At 42.4% G+C, this 17995-nt stretch overlaps 1 protein-coding gene across 2 annotated transcripts; it reads left to right on the forward strand.

Annotated features, from left to right (window-relative positions):
- The first annotated feature begins 4500 nt into the window (after window positions 1-4500).
- Window positions 4501-12318, forward strand: zbtb42 (zinc finger and BTB domain containing 42). Of its 2 annotated transcripts, none has more exons than XM_077555364.1 (2): window positions 4501-4845; window positions 6258-12318. In XM_077555364.1, exon 2 carries the CDS (start codon window positions 6272-6274, stop codon window positions 7844-7846), a length of 1575 nt encoding a protein of 524 aa, XP_077411490.1. In that variant the 5' UTR covers window positions 4501-4845; window positions 6258-6271; the 3' UTR covers window positions 7847-12318. The 2 variants fall into 2 exon arrangements, with proteins under 2 accessions (XP_077411490.1, XP_077411489.1); XM_077555363.1 differs by lacking the exon at window positions 4501-4845 and adding an exon at window positions 5263-5557.
- Window positions 12319-17995: the final 5677 nt, after the last annotated feature.

The raw sequence follows: 17995 nt of genomic DNA on the forward strand, positions 1-17995 counted from the left end.
TCTGGATGTTGGAGGGCTGATGCCTCTACAACATCACAGGGACATCGTCAACAGTGCCTCTGGATTGGCAGACCGGGGTGGAAGTCCCCCTTTTTAAGAAAGGGGATTGGAGGGTGTGTCACACTCCTCAGCCTACCTGGTAAGGTATATTCAGGGGTGCTGAAGAGGTCATCAGGAAGTCCAATCTCAGATTCAGGAGGAGCAATGTGGTGGCCATGGAACAGTTGACCAGCTCTCCATCCTTGGCAGGGTCCTTGAAGGTGCATGGGAGCTTGCCCTGCAAGCCTACAGATTTGTGGATTTGGGTGTACGACGTGTCCCTTGGGGAGTTCTGTGGTTGGGTGCTTAGAAAATAGGAGTACCGGACCCGCTGATAGGGGCAGTTCTGTACCTGTATGTTTTGATCTGCATTTCCAGCAGTAAGTCAGATTTGTTTCCAGTGAGGGATGGACTCCTCCAAGTCTGCCTTTAGGGACAATTTCTAGGCACAGTCAAGGTGTTGAGAGGGTCCGGTTTGGTGGCGTCAGTATCACATCTCTGCTTTTGGCAAATGATGTGGTACTGTTGGTTTTATCAAGCCGCAATCTCCAACTCTCACTGGAGCCAAGTGTTGAGCCGTTGGGGTGGAAATCAACACCTCCAAATCTGAGACCATGGTCCTCAGTGGGAAAAGGGTGGAGTGTGCTCTCCAGGTCAGGAATGAGATCCTGTCCCAAGTGGAAGAGTTCAAGTTTTTTGAGGTATTGTTCACGAGTCAGGGTAGGATGGAGCAGGAGATTGACTGGCGGATCAGTGCAGCGTTTGCATTGATTCTGTAGGGGACCAAAGAAGGAGCTGAGCCGAAAAGTTGATCTACGGTCCTACCCTCATCTATGGTCACGAGCTGTGGGTCATGACCAAAAGAACAAGATCCAGGATACAAGCAGCCGAAATGAGTTACCTGCACAGGGTGTCCTGTCTCTCCCTTAGATATAGGGTTGGAAGCTCGGTAGGGGCTCAGAGTACAGCCATATCAAGAAGAGCCTGATGAAGTGGCTCAAGCATCTGATTACGATCCCCCCATGGGGAGGAGGCCCTGGGGACAACCTAGGACATGCTGGATAGCTACGGCTGGCCTGGGAACGATTGAAATTCTCCTGGAAGAGCTCGACGAAGTGGTTCGGGAGAGAGAAGTCTGGACTTCCTCACTAAAGCTGCTGCCCCTGTGACACGACCCATAAGTGGGAGAATATGGATGGATGGTTTCATAGAAATGTTGTGTATCTTTATTGGTGAGAATCAAGAATTGAGAACCTCTGAATTTGATTGTTGCCAGATGACTATAGCGACATCAACCATTTTATTTGCATCCCTATATTGTGTGATCGGGATTGTCTGATATTTTCCACCTTACACAGCACATATACTTCAATTCTATCCAAATTATCCCAGGGGATTTTAAAATTAGGATGCATTACAAGCCCCCTCAACCCCACAGTGCTGCTCAAGCCCGCCCTTATATGAGGAGACTGTGAACTGGTGAGGTCAGTGATGTGCTTCCACTGTGGCTGGATGGCTGCTGGTTGCTTGGCCGGTCAGGCACCAGTGGAATGTGGGCTCTTTTGTTTGTCTGCGAGAGGAGTGGGTCAGGGGGAGAATGCCATTGATGGTTGCAGAGAGGAAGAATGAACCTCCAGGAAGTGTTTTCTCTCTCTGCTTACTCCCCCACTCTCATTCTCTTTCCATCCTTCCCTATCTTTCACTGTGTGTGAGAACCTTTCGCCGTGCTGAGGCCACAGTCCCGGGGCACAACCACTGCTTTGTCTTGCCCCTGTGAACACACACCCCTCCTTTACTGTGCACCCAAGTTTGCCAGGGCCATGAAAACACATGGCGACTGCTCCTATTCTTATCGGCATCGCTGCTTCTGCATTGATGGCGTACATTAAATTCTACATCATTTGTCTAAAGCACCAATGCCTCAGAGCTGGGTTCCTTTTCATGCGGACACAAGTGATGCTCTCTGTTTTGACCAGTCACAGCCAGACTAAAAATGGAATAAAGTAAGTTGGCAAGAATCTAGCCGGTGGCCCCTTACGACCATTGGCTGTCGCGTCCCGTCACATTGCTCATTCCCCCATGTGTCAGAACACTAGGAGGAGCTGCAAATGGTCCTTTCAAAACACGCGACAGCTGGAACACAGGGCAAAGGTGACAGAGGCAGTTGGGAGAGCTCAGAGAGGGGCACGAGGAGGAGGAGAAGAAAGGGGGGCGCACGAGATGAGCAGCTGCAACCTCAACTGTTTCTCCTCTGTGCTGCCATCTTTTTGCTTTTACCATCACCCGACAGACTCTGGAAAATATTTTAATTACTCAAGAGGTTCAGCAGATTTGAGACTTTTCTCCCTCCACATAAATCATCACTTGTGTCTTAAGACTGTTTGGGCTATCACAGCCAGGAAAAACAAAGCCAGTGGGTGGTTCGGTGCCAGGGAATTCCTCAACTGGAAGCAGGATTAGAGAGAACGGCCCTTTAAAGTTCCCAAAAGCACTGACAGTCCAAATTACAATGCATGATTTATCATTCTTTTCAAGTAACAAATTCTTTGTGACCATAAAGTTTGTCTTTCATCCACCAATGATCTCAAAACCACAAGCAAATCTTTATAACAGGGGGTTGGCTAATTTAACAATTTAATGGAAATTTAAGATTTGCATGAAACTCAACGAGGAAATAGGGACCGTTTTCACGCTAATGAAAACAGAATGTTAGTTGTTCTGTTAAAAAAAAACTAATAACTTTGAAAATTCAAAACAAATAAGGTGCTCAAATAAATTCTTTATACATTCAAATAAAACAAAAGCAAACTGAGATATAAAAGCATGTTATGATGGTCCATCCAATTTCCATGCTCAATGAAAATAGAACACATACAACTCACTCTCCAGTTTACGATTGATATGTAATAACTTTTTTTTATTTAAAATGTAAAATAAAATTGACAACTCCCTGAGTTTTAGTATTTGTTCAAAATAAATTGAACAAATACAGGTACAACGGTTTACTGTTAAGGGGCTTTGTTGCCTGTCTACACTCAAAAGGAAAACTAGACCTTATTAATTGTGCTAAATAACAACATTCTATTTTGCTTAGTCATCATACCACCCAAATTGAGTTAGCAAATAAATGTATACATTTTAGTAGCAACACGTTGATAATGAACTCTAAGCATTGATATAAACTTTATAAACACATTTACAGTTGTAGAAATGGCATCTTTAGCTAGAGACGATGCAACGATGCATAAAGAAAAAGTCTGTCATCCGTGTATGTCATTTACTTCTTGATCGTAGAAGGGCCAAAAGAGGGAGCCATAAGTATCGGTGGTCGGGATCGGTATCCTTCATGAGTACTCGATATATTGAAATAAGATACCTAGTATCTTAATAATGGTTGGGAAACTACATTAGTCCACTGTGCTGGTAGATGCCGCAGGTGTACCAAATGTTATGACCAGCTGACGTACACAGGAAACATCCTTGGAACTTGTTAGCATCTCAAGTCATCTTATGACATTTTTGCAATCACATTGCTTCGTTCAAACGAAAGTGGTAGGTCAGTTAGGCTTTTAGTTTTTCCACCCCAAAGTTCGTGTGACGTCATGGTGGAAAAGTCTGTAACAATGATTGTCAAAGTGTGGTATGCAGGCCCCGCTCTATGTCGTTGCATTCTATTAGTTCACCACTAGATGGTACTAAATTCTACACATTGTCCTTTAAAGAAGCACTAAGGAACTTTTCAACCTTAATAAAATATTTCCATAACTCTTCTGATGAAACATCGACTTAAAACTAGCTGAATGGTACCTTTGCCATGGCCTGAGGGGGTCTGGATCATTTTTTCTGGCACTAAACAACTTTGAGGCGGATGGTAGGAACACTGCCACACAAAAAAACTACAAATGTGCTGACTGCTTTATAGCATACGTCACTTTACCCATTTGCTACAAAGACGGAAGTCAATTTGAATGTCGTGTGCTAAAAAATGACGCAATCACGCTTGTCCTCATGAGAAACGTGGTCTTCCTTCAAGCATAACGTTACCGACTTTGTCCATATGGCAGTGCCATAATCAACATAAACTGAAAGTTCCTTAGTGTTGCTTTAATAAGTAAAGTTCAAGTGTATTTAAGTTTAAGATAGCATTTCATCTTTTAGAACTGCTTGTTAAAAAAATATATGCATAAGTTTGATCAAAATTGTATGCGTAATACATTTTGATCGGAAAAATATCTGGCATTTTTGTGATGAACATTGGGACCCACTATGCTACTATGCTTAAAATTGTTTTGTTGTTTTGGTGGTGCTACTCTGACAGCCAACTATTTCTTGAGGTGATACTTTGTGTAAAAATATGGCGAACCACTGGTTAATACTATTTCCTTGTCTGTGCCACCGTTGAGCTCCTTGCCAGCACTTCCGGGTGTGGAGGGAGGGTGCACACTGCACAGAACAGACAGGTGTTTCCAGCAGCAAGGATGTTGCCGGCGTCCTCTGCTACTTGCTGCCGCTGTGTGAGTTCTCGCAGTAGTACACAAGTTTGTGGCGGTGCGTCGGCCGCTGTCGCGAGATTTGGCGGCCACACGATCAACCTGCTCGATGACACACACACCAACAGCAGCCAGCCAGCCAGCAGCCGAGCGAGACGAGCGAGCGCAGCCTGCCTCGCCGGGCATTAGACTGAAAGCTCGAAGAACCGACGAGAGGGAATCCAACATCTGGCCGCACATCATGATTATAGAACGTCAAGGTGTCTAAGCGGGGGGAAAGGAACACACTCGCACTACGGAGTAGGCGGAAATAAATGTAAGTCAGCCGTTTTGTGTGTGTTTGAGCGCAGCGAGGAAGCGAAAGTTAAAGAGTCCAGTCACTGCTTGGCTCGGTTCATTTTAGAGGAGTTTTTTTTTTTAAGCTCTGGTCAGTGTCCTAGATCACTTTTGGACTACACTCTGATATACCTTTGAAACGTATTGCGTCCAAGTACACATCGCACGCGTCAAACTTTTAATAATCCATGAATTAAGTAGAACGTAAACTTCTTGTGCTCAAGATAAATACTAACACGTAGTTGTATTCTCATCCTTACACCGCAGCTTATTTGTTTGTTTTTTCGGCGGTTAGTGAGCGGCAGCGGCGGGGCAATCTCGTCACTCTTTCGGGGGTGTTTTCGTGATAAAAATGGTATAAGTGTTGTGCTTTCGGACAGCACAGAGGTAACATATGGCATAAGGGGAGCACAGCTGGAGGTAGCGTTTCCATTGCGGTGATGTCAGAGCAGCTGACTCCACAGCTTGCAGTGTAATTAGCAAACAGAGCAGCAGTTTACTCACTCCTTTTTTTTCCCTCCTCCTTTTTACACTCCTTGCCCGGTGGACGACTGCTATCGTTACCAGTCCCGCTTGCTTGTTCTGTAAACACGACGCTGCGTTTGTGTGCGTCTTTGGAAACGTGAAATCGTTGTGGAAGTTCAAGGAGGGGGAATTGAAACAGGAATACGCTGGACCATTTAGGAGAATGGGTGAGCCCACTTTAATGACGTTTATAACACTGGGGGAAAAAAAGGTTCATAAGTTGTAAGATTTATGTGAATGTGTTGTATGTACATCAATTTCTTTAGAAGAAATGCAAATTGAATTTAGGGAGACCTTTTCCTTTAACTTGTGCTTTGACTTTCTTTAGTTTGGGGATTTCAAATGGATATTCAACAAAACTGAAGTGGGAATTTATTCCTAAACTTAAGCCATTTTACTTTGATTCAATGTAGTTTGTTTAGTCTTTAGTTGTTTAAAAGTTCGTTTTTCCCAAATTCACATTTTCACAGGTGTATGCATCAAATTTCATAGTGATTAAAGTGAGGGATGTGGCAAAGTGTTGCCTTGATAGTAAGGTTGTGGACACAAATACTTTAACATATTCCACATTTTTGTCTTTATGTAATATATATCGTCTTGTTTTATGACTAAAGTTTTGGTACAGACTTGAACAATTTTTTTTTTTATTATTCAGGCTATTCCTTATGAAGGCTTATGAAAACGTCACTATTTTGCTGGCGCATAATTGACACATGGGGCACCTGTAACGTCATGCCACGTCTGTGTCTATTAACACAAGCAGCTACATGGAAGCCTTCGGCACTCAAGTTTTTCGATCCTTTGCTCTATCTTCTTAGTAGCCCCAATTCGTTTGCCCACCATCCTGTTTTTCCTGTTTCCCATCAGGTTATGAGGGAAGAATGGAGTTCCCAGACCATAGCCGCCAGTTGCTGCAGTGTTTGAGTCAGCAGCGTCACCAAGGTTTCCTGTGCGACTGCACCGTTCTGGTCGGGGAGGCTCGCTTCAAGGCGCACAGAGCCGTGCTGGCTTCCTGCAGCATGTACTTCCATCTCTTCTACAGGGACCAGCTAGACAAAAGGGACGTTGTGCATCTCAACAGTGACATTGTGACAGCGCCGGCCTTCAGTCTGCTGCTTGAATTTATGTATGAGGGCAAGTTGGAATTCAGCACTCTTCCAGTGGAGGACGTGCTGGCGGCGGCCAGCTACCTCCACATGTATGACATCGTCAAAGTGTGTAAAGGCAAGCTGAAAGATAAGGAACTCTCCTCGCTCGACGAGAAGGTGGGCGAGGCTTTCGGCCTCAGCTGTCTGGAGCGGGACAATTCCTCGGACGGTGACAAGCAGCTCGGCAGGCGACGGTGTCGGGGGCTCCCGGGGGCCCCCTCCCCGACGGAACAGTTTGACACGGACAACAGCGACGCGGGGCTCGCTGTCAGCGATTGTGAAAGGTCTGCGCGGAACAGGCAGAAGGCAAACGGTCACTCCGGCAGGTCCCCGGACCTTGTAGGTGTCAATTATGTGTCAGCGGAGGCCGAGCCTTGCGTCCAAACAGCTGGAAAAACAAAAGCTGATGTCAGTAGTTCCACCGTATCACTGTCCCAGAGGTCCCGGGCTTCGGATGACATGGACTGCGCTCTGGATTTGTCTTTCAAGCCTCTGTCGAGCAGAGATCCCTTACAGGCCTCCTACATCTCGGGACAGCTGGCCCTCGACAGCCAGCAGCAGGGCACTGAGCCACTTGTTAAAGATGAACACGACTTGCTGTCAGAGCAGGAGGACAGTGAGCCCATGAGCCCTGAGAGCCAGCGCTTTGGGAATAGCGCCAGGAGCTCAGTGGTGACAGGGTTCGCTGCCCTCTTCCCAGGCAACAACGGCTCCACCGCCGCCCTCCTCTCCCAGGAGGAAGACCTGATGGACGAGGAGGGGGAGGCCTGCGGGGGGAGGGAGGGCGCCCCCGGCAGGGAGGAGCGGAGGAGGGCCCGGCTGCTGGGGGACAGCGAGGAGGAGGAGGAAGACGACCTGGCGTCTTCGGACATCTCCACCTCCAGCGGGGTGCTCCTGCCCGCGGGCCAACAGGCCTGCGTGTGCCCGCTCTGCAGCAAAATCTTCCCCAGCCCGCACGTCCTCCAGCTGCACCTCAGCTCGCACTTCCGCGAGAAGGACGGCGCCCGCTCCAAGCTGTCCCCCGACGGCTCGGTGCCGACCTGCATGCAGTGCAACAAGACCTTCTCCTGCATGTACACCCTCAAGCGGCACGAGCGCACGCACTCGGGCGAGAAGCCGTACACCTGCGGCCAGTGCGGCAAGAGCTTCCAGTACTCGCACAACTTGAGTCGCCACGCCGTGGTGCACACGCGGGAGAAGCCGCACGCGTGCAAATGGTGCGAGCGCCGCTTCACCCAATCCGGGGACCTGTATCGCCACATCAGGAAGTTTCACTGTGGCCTTGTTAAAACGCTCGCCATTGGATAAAGCGCTCTACCTGTGCCAACGTGAGCCCCGTGTCTTTTCACATATTTAGTATTCACACACTGGCAGTTTGGATTCTACCCCATGTGGCATTTCTCTTGATGTAGCAACTTTTAAGAAAAAAACTGGCCAAGCTTGGCGAACGGCATCAGTGCGGAGGTTGAACAAAGGAGATGATGCACTTGTTTGTTTGTCTCGTTTGTCTCCGCGTGTTGACTTTATTTGAGGAGCTGAAAGGCATCCTGGGGCAGAATGCGGGACGCTAACATTTGTTTATACAATCGACTTTATTTGTGCACATGGGAGATCAGAACCGTCCGTTTTCCTATTTTAATATTATTATCAATATTATTTATTTGGGTATTTGTAACACATTAAATATTTCGAGGCAGCAGAACTAATGAAGTTAGACTACTGGAATTGTTTTTGTTTTTGTTTCAAGGTCAACTTTAAAGGAGATCTGACAAAACCACATGATCGTGTACATTATTGTATTTTGCCTTAGAGTCACCTGTCCTTATTTTCATTATGAATGTCAATTAAGTGAAGAAATGGCCTAATTGCTACTTTGAGGGACACAAAGCTCACGCCTATAACACTTGTGCCTCTTTTACACTTGACTTTAGTGTAATTCTTCAAGAGTGATCTCGCCTTTTGTCAAATCCACTCACACATACCAGAGGTTAACAAAGGTAATAGGCAGCGCCGGAATGCTAATTGATCCGCGAGTGCCCTTTTAAGTGCGTGACCCAACTATATAAATGAAGCTCTTATGAAGTTATTGATTGTAGAGGAAGACAAACAGTAGACGAGTGTGTTATTTCCTGGTATGGCAGCAGTATAAACAAGCCAGTACTTAGTCACTGTTCGGGACGAGGGAGGCCGTTTGAAGCTACCGACTTTCTTTTTAAATGAACATTCACATGCTCACCATCGTTTCTTACCGTGTGTTACTACTGATGTTGATGCCTTCAGCGATTTAAAACAAAAACAAAACAAAAAAAACAGTTTGTGGGCAGGAAGGAGTTCCACTCGTTGCTAAATAGTTTCTTTTTTGTCTAATCTGTCCTGAGAAGACTTGATCTGAATTTATTTATTAGTTTGGTTCAGGGTTTACTGTAGGTGTATTTCGATTAGCTCGGACGTTGGTACTATCAACTGGTATTGGGGCTCTTCTTTTTTTTTCTCTCTTTGTGCAAATCAAGTTACTGTAAATGTGCTTTTATAGAGAAAAATCAGTCACATGGAACTTAGAGAAGCACTTGTTTTTAGCATGCACATACAGTAGTTTCAACACTATTTCCTAGGCTGCTATCACAATTTGTATATTAAATGTAAATATATATTCTATTTATGTGTGTTTTTACGGCACCCACGGGGGTGGAGGGAGCCAGGTGTCTTATTAAGGATGCAGCGTCTTCCTAGGGGAGGGGGTGGGGAGCTTTGAGAGTTAAAGCCGACTGCAAATCAGAATCAGGATTTTCATTCAGCTTCTGCTGTTCTGCCACAGGAAATAGTTTTTCTACAAGCACCGCCATAGTGAGTTGGCACTGGCTACCTATAGAAATGGGACAATATGAGCATTGTCCCCCCCCCCACACACACACACACACTCCCCCCCACCCCTACATACAAGTCCCAGGTAGTTCTCAAGGGATCTGTTGTGTATCTCCCTTCGAGCTGCGGGGGGGTCAGGAAAGGCAAGTGCACGTTTCTCTTGGCGCTTTGCTGTATTGAATGGAGGCATTGGAATGTGAGAAATGTATTTAGGCGAAGGGAAACCAAGGAGACTGTAAACAGGTGTATTGTTTGGAGGCATCAAAGTCCTGCCCCCCCCCCCCCCACACACACACACACACACACACACACACACAACGTCAACCCTCCCACCACGCAGCATGCAGTTAGATAAAGGCCTCATTGTTTGAGAGGAGAGACCGTTGTGATTTGATTGCATACCTATAAAGAGATTATCGGAGTTATCATTGCATCCCATGTTCCCAATAAACATGGAGAACGCAGGTTTGGGACCCTCGTATGTCGCCTTTTCTAACATTAAATATGAAATAATAATAAGACCTCCAAATTTGATATTTCACTCATTTTGGCGCCTGTCAAAATATCTAAAGCCGCGGATGTACATTACATTTTTAAATATACTTTTTTTAAATGCTCTTCACAAGTTTCCCAATTTTGGGTCCTGATCCACCAGTTGAGTGTTATTGATCATTCTTACAAAGATGTATTGAACCTGAAAGTAATCATTAACACTTTTTACTCACCTTCTTTCAGGACTTGAGATTGTTTGGCAGCATAATTCTGCTCAAGCATCAAACAACCTATTGTACACTCCCTCAGTTAAACCACTTTAGCGAGCACTCCTATGTACAGTGGAACCTCGAGTTACAAACTTAATTGGTTGCGTGACCCCGTTTGTAACTCGGAACGTTCGTAAATGGAGGTTTTGCAATTCATCTATTCCTGCCACAAAACTAAGTTATATGTACTTACCTTTTTTTAACCAGTGTGTGGTAAAAAAAAAAAAAAAATGCAATACAGAAGTAGAAATACACTCTTATAAAGAAATAAAAAAACAAATCAAAAAACATGAATTGCTCATTAACTCTGATGGACAAAAGGTTTAGTCTTCCCTCATAATAACATAGGGACATTTTGATTCAAATGTATATTTTTAACTCATTCACTGCCATTGACGACTAGACGTCAAAAATTCATGTGAACTATTTCTATTAGTTTAACATGTTTTTCATTTAATTTAATTTTTCATGAAAATCTAGAGTTAATAACAGATATAAAATCATCATGCGATTAATTACGATTAAACGCCCCTTATTTTTAATATTTTTTGTTAAATTAGGCCCGTCAGGCGCTAGTTTTTTTTAATTGTAATTATCACGACTTCACTAGCTAACTAACGATTAATCAAAAATGTTATATCTGTTCTAAATTTACAATAGTTTTTTTTTTTTTTTAGGTTTTCATACTCTTGTTAGCAAAAGAAGGAAAAAGGAAAATAATGTTAAACTAATAGTAATAGTTTAAATGAATTTTTGACGTCTATAGCTGTCAATGGCAGTGAATGAGTTAATTATTATTCTGTATGTTTTTTTTGTAATTCATTGGTTGATTTTGATAAATTGATACAAACAAACTTGTCTTTTACTTAAAAAAAAAAACTACCATGTCAAGCATTTGTGATTGGATGATCGCAAAGGCGGAACTTCCACCTAACGTTGCAGAGGGATACAACTAGTTTTCAGTTTACAGTAAAGCGTTTTGCACATTGCCAATGATGGCTACGCAGTCCGCTCATCCATGCCGAGACCGTTTGTGTACTGAAAATCGTATGAAAATAGAGGCAAATTTTCTCTGAGATTTTGGCTTACCGTAAACACGAATTGTTCGTAAAGGGTGTTTGTAACTTGAGGTTCCACTGTACATGATTTTGGCGTAGTTAATACTGTATGTATACAGGCAAGAAAATGCTGCAAGCTTGGTCAGATGTTTCTTGACTCTTGAATGTACATTTGTACAGTCAGAAAAAAAAAAAACTAACACAATGTAAAGATTTGCATTTCTTTTGTAGCGGTTATTTAAAGCTCCAGGATGTTCACCGAGCGTGCCTTGTTGACACACAAATAGGTGTTGCATCTAGAGGAGCCTCCGTTTGTACTTTGTGCACTCGCTTGTGTTCACACGACAGCACTCTATAGAAACAAAACAACTACTGATTTCTTTCATAACACATTGTGTAGAATTCATTTGACTTTTTTTTGCTGCTTTGCGTGAGGTTCCGGGGATGTCATTTCATCGTGCGAATACATTTTTGGGGAGGTGTCAAACTGAGGACAAGCATTTGTGTGAGTGTGTGTGCGTGTGTGTTTTGGGTTCCAGTAGTTCCTCGGGTCATGTCACTGATGAATGTGAACTGCAGAGATTCTCATTGTTGTCTTTTCATGGAAACAAAAGGCTATGTTTGCCTAACTCACGCTGTATGATTTTCAAGTGGGGAAATGACCATTATCCAACACTGGTTTGCGTCCTCTGTTGCAGGTTCCAACTGTGAAATTGTGTAAGATGACAAGAAATATTTATTATTATTGCATTTGTTTCTCTTGCAGACTCTGACTTTTCATTTGGTTACATCAGCTAAATGTCAAACTGACACCTTTTTAATTGAAACTGTAGAAGTGCCATTAGAATTTAATATAATGTTTGTTTGTTTTTTTAAATAAGAATGATATATTTTATAGTAAGCGCTTCAGTGTTAGTGTTGTAGAGATTAGAGGACAATCTTTGATTAGATACTGAGGCATTTTACTGTGCATTTTACTTGTTTGCGCCTTTTGTGTGTGTTTGTGGAGGTGCGTGTGTGTGTGTGTGCTGTGGAAATGTGACAATCTGGATTTTAGGTCTTTATAAGACTATGCATAGAATTAAATGGAACAACTTTATGCCTGTGTGGATTTTATTGTGTTCAATCTCAGTGTTTTTGCACTGTTTTGGGGTCAGGTGTTAAATTTATTATTATTATTTTTTAAAAGCCGTAAAATTCAACGCATATCATTGGAGTAATAAACTACATGAGCACAAATGCGTGTCACTTTCAACATCATACTGATTGTGTAAATGTATGCGTCAACGTAGAAATAACAGAAATGTATAGTTTAGCATTTTTTAATAAAAATAGCAGGTGTTTTACATAAAATAATTTACAATGCGCATTTATGTTTAAGCCAGTACTACATTTCCAAAATACATTTTATTTGCACCAGCATTAACGATTAGAGATTTAGAATACATTTATATGGCCATCTTTATTTTTATTCTTTAAAGGGCATTAGTAGCACTGTCTCCAAAAACACTTGATGTTTAAACCAAATTAATAATAATTACAATCATAATAAATTCGATTTACGTATATACCTTATTACATTTAGTGTTTTTAAAAATAAACAAATAAATAAATGTCATTGTTAATGTTGTATATACATATTGACTGCATATATTCTATTTTTGAGGTTTGTTTGTTTTTACAGAAATAATTCTGATATTTTGATTGTTGTGCTCACTTACCGTAAGCTACACTACTGTAAATATTTAGATTTTATTTATTTTAACTTAACATGGTACACGTTTACTAATGTACAAAATATCATTCATATTATTTACTTAACCAAATTTGAAAAAATAATACATTTCAGAGCTACAATTGCAATGCCATGATATCACGATTTTTGCCTAAAGTGATTCCCTCATTTAGCCTTTTTTAGCAACAAAAAGTTAATATTCTGTCTATAATTAATTTGATAACTTCATTATTTTTCATGTACAATTAATACCTAAAAACAAATTTTTGCCACTTGCAGTCGACTGAAAATGACATCACAGGTGCTCAGAGCTCAGCTAATGGCCAATCATGGCTCACCTGTTTTCTGGGTTTGGTCATGTGACGTTTGCAAATTGAGCCATGATCGGTCGTTACCTGAGCCCCGAGCACAGGTGATGTCATTTTCAGTCAACAGCAAGTGGCTAATTGTGTGTTTAAAGGTATTGATCATTGGACATGAAAAATAATGACGTTATCAAATTAATCGTAGACAAAATGGACTTCTTACTGCTGTAAATGAGTCAAGTATCCCTTTAAGGTGATCAAACCGTCACAATCTGATACCAACCCAGACAATATTATTTTGTAATCCAAAAAAAAGTGCATCATAAGTCTGTTTATTAGCATGAGAGTCACTGTTAGAAAATAATAATAATAAGAATAATAATATGCACTTCAATTACTACACCCAGTGTAAATACAGTAAAAAAAATAAAATAAAATCAATGTTGTAATAGTACTGTATTATTTTTCTAATGGTGGAGTTTCGATACCAATGTGTCAACATGTACCGGCGACCATGTGAATAAACACTCACAGCACTTTTTTTTTTGCTCCTGAAATAAAACGTAATTAAATAGCTTAACATCTTGTATGCTATTTGTTGAACATCAGTTCCAATGATTTTGTGATGTATAGTAAATTATGTGCCAAAATGTAAACTACTGCTGTATCACATTACCGCTGGTATTTGTTAACTATCAAGACCGGAACCCTCACACATCAGCAGCAACACAAAGTGTGTGTGTTGTGCACTTGCTCTCCATTGTATAAAGAGACAACAGAATGTGATAATACTGCCAGTCTATAACCATAAACTAAGCTCAAGGACACGACTGATTAAGACTAGCTCCCATTGTCGCCACGCCTCCGCAAAGCACATCCAATGATTAATTAAACCGCGCAGACACTTGTGTGTTTGGAAATCAACTTACTACCAACCCGGAGAACTTTTTCAATCATTTCTTTGGTGCGCCATGAAAGAAATCCAGCTGCTCTGCTGTGCGATCCCAGCGGGGATGGCCTCCGATTCCCACCGCCCTCCCCCCTCGCAGTCCCAGTGTGCCCATTCTGGGAACCGCATATAGACAAGAGGGCAGCATCCAACTAACCCCCCCACCTCCACAGCCCCCAAAACTGCGGCCCCAGACCCTCGGCCTCATCCCTCCGCTCTATTGTGCGCGTGGGTAGCCGCTCAGCCACGCTATTGTCTGGCCCCCGCTCCCCTGCACGTACTTTGTGCACAAACAGACGACACAGCGGTGCTGGCCGGCCAGCTCCAGCATAAAGACAACAATGTGCTCCCAAGATCATTCACAAACAGCCAGCCGGTAAATAAGAGCCACCGAGAAAAGATGCACGAATAAGAGCAGTCAGCGGCAGCTCACATCTGCCTGACGGGATCCAAAGCTTAGCCCTGGAGAACCCAAGAACCCTTATCTTCTTTGGAAAATTATGAATTATACATTAAATGACTGCTATAAGTTCACCGAACACCAAAATATATGTTTTTTCAATTTTAACCCTTTTTTTTTAACTAGCTCAGAGTTGCTAATTTATCAAAATATATGGCATTCTGCAACATGATATGAAATAGATTAACAAAAAAACAACAACACAATTTTACCATCTGATGGTTTGCTGAGAAGATGGTTTTGTTTGGATTGATTTCCAGCTCAACAAAACAGCATGTTGCCAGCCATCTTGTCACCACCACTCTGGCTCATGTAAGTGCAATATTCATCCACTAGATGGCCCCACGCAGGGGTCAGAAGTGGCACTCTGGACTTTTGAAGCTAAATTTGTAAAAAAAAAAAAAAAAAACATTGTTATTTGAGTAGCAGAATTTATAGTAAAATTTGACCCCGTGGGTTCTCCAGGGTTAGAGTGGCTTTGTGGTGTGTGCGCGCATTTCTTCTGTCGCAAAACACCTCACATGGAAAGCAAGAGGCCATGTGATAGAGCTTAGCCGCAAGGTGACGAGCTGGGGGGATATGTGCAGTCGAACGCCACCGTGTAATAAAACATTCCTGACCAAAGCCCGGCTCATTTGGCTGCCTGCGCTTGTGTAGAGGTACTTGGGAGAAGTTGAGAGGAAAGTAGTACGTGTCCACTGTCTCAACAAGGCCAGCGGTGGGAGCCCTTGACCTCTAAGGGGACGGGCTGCCAGGGACAGCTGGTGTGGTCCGTGTTTATTTATTTATTTGGGAACAAAAGACAGGTGGTCACACTTGAAAAGGGCACACAAACACATTCACGTATGTGCTTGTGTGTGGGTCACACACACACACACGCGCACACACTACCCCCCCCCCCCCCTTCCCATTCCACGTTAACGCACATGCATCATGCCCCTCTTTTTGTAAATAAGTCATTTTTGACTTTCAGAGGATTGAAGTCACATTGGTCCAGAGAAAAGATAACTCCAAGTGCCTGATGAATAACACATGACCGGCGAGAGATGCTGTTACCGAGCTGAAATGCAAAAGAAATACTCGACTATAGTATGCAGATGAAAAAGGCAGGACAGCATATTATAGAAATCCCCAGGTACTGTGCAATGCAAATTTGTACCAAAGTGGCTTTTAGCTGTTGACTTCATAGCAAATGAATTGGTCGCTTAAGGAAGCGTCGTGACATTCTTACTTTTCTGTTCATGATCTCGGCTTGATAAAATGTATTTGTTGTTTGTGAAAAAAAAAGAAAAGAAAAAAAGCTTACGCGTAGAATAGAAAGCACACAGTTTTTAGAACTGCTTGTCTCTCAGCTTTGACTATTTTCGATACAAAATTACATTCTTGTGAATATGTGTCTGCATTCGTGCGTTTTGATACATTATAGTGCAACTTTGCTTTCTCTTTACATTGACAATCATTTTGATGCACAATAGCATTAGAATGAATGCTTGTCCGTGTGCCCTGCGATTGGCTGGCAACCAGTCCAGGGTGTACCCCGCCTACTGCCCGAAGCCAGCTGGGATAGGCTCCAGCACCCCCGCGACCCTAGTGAGGAAAAGCGGCCAAGAAAATGGATGGATGGATGGATGGATGAATGCTTGTCCCTTAGCATCAACAAAATGTTTGTGATGCAGTGTAGCATTTGTGAGTCCTTGTCTCGCAGCATTGACAGCATTTACGTAAATTCTTGTATCTCGTTCAGCAATAGACAGGGATGGGATTTGACCAAAGTGAAATTATCTTAAAATTTAGACGGGGTTCTGGGGGCCGCATATCAACATATTGAAACCTGAAAAGTGCAAACATGATCATTATTACGTTATAATATTTTCGAAAAAAAGGGGAAAACTGTCAAATTAATTTGAAAAGTTTACCATGAGTATGAGTTCCAGCTACTGCCTTCCGGCAGGAGATTCAGGACCCCCAGAACCAGGCTGAACCGCTACAAGAACTCATTCCTGCCGACATCCATCAAATTACTTAATAACCGACATTAACTAAGTGGTGCAATATATATATATGTATATATATATATATATATATATATAGGAGTGTGTGTGTATTATTTATTTTAACTATCTGTCTCTATTCCGTTGTTTTTCTCACTGTAAACTACTGCTGCACTTCTTATTTAATTTTGATTTTATCTCTTTCTATTCTGTTGTTTTTCCTTACTGTAAACTGCAGCTGGACGGAGTCCAGGAAAAAGTTCCCCACGGGAAAATAAAAGTATATTGTATCGTATCGTACCACCTACCTCAAAATTCACGACTCTATCAGCAACTGGTACAGGTTGTTGGGGTGGATCACGTCTCTCTATTACCGCTTCCGATTGTGATGTCAATAAGGGATGGAGGCCGTAAAGTTTTGGAGTTTTCGTTTGGGCACCGAAACTTCCAGCGATGGAATAATTTGTTGTTCTTGACTGGAGTTCTTTCACGTGTTTTTTGCTCTTTGCGTGACTTTCAAGAGCTTTGAAACCTCTCCCACCATAGTCAATGGTATCATGGCACCAAATGCAAAGCGCTTTCCCGGCACGATCGATCTTCCGAATAAAGTCACTGAACAAATTCGTCACAGTCTTCTTTCCAACATTTGTAGATATATCCTTCTCTAACCAGTCCCATCGAAACTTGTTTTTTACGATCCTGTCAATTTCCTTAACTCGCGGAGCATCTTTGCGTTCGATCACGGACATCTTTCTTTAAACACCCGGCAAAAACGTGTGAGAAATGAACAATGGCATACTCCTATGCCTCTATAACAAGCGCGTTCATTGGTCAACACGGAGACTTCAGCCAATCGCAAGATCCGTTTCACTTCAGCCAATCGCAAGAGCCGTTTCATTTCAGTTACGGAAACACTAAAATGGAATGCTGTAGAGACAAAATCGGAAATTTTACATTTTTATTTTTGGAGATAAAAAAAGCGGAATTCCGCGAATTAGCGGAAAAATCACATCCCTGGCAATAGATTAACAAAATTAAAGTAAATGCTCGTCTAAGCAGGTACTTAAATTTTTTTTTTTTTAAGTACCTACAGTAACATTCAAGCGCAAGATTGTCTCTCAGTACTGACAATAACATTTTTGAAACATTGGAGTAATCATGTAAATGTTTGACTCTCAGCACTGACATTTTAAGCATTAGAGCATTGATTTGACCATTGACAATATTTTTGAAGAAGGCAGAAGGCATTCAAACATTTTTCGGCTATATTGCCAGTTCTTGTCTCTCAGCATTGACCACACAACAGCATTTTTGCAAATGTTTTCCCCTTCAATAT

The sequence above is a fragment of the Vanacampus margaritifer genome, chromosome 1, assembly GCF_051991255.1.
Source record: "Vanacampus margaritifer isolate UIUO_Vmar chromosome 1, RoL_Vmar_1.0, whole genome shotgun sequence".
Lineage (NCBI taxonomy): Eukaryota > Metazoa > Chordata > Actinopteri > Syngnathiformes > Syngnathidae > Vanacampus > Vanacampus margaritifer.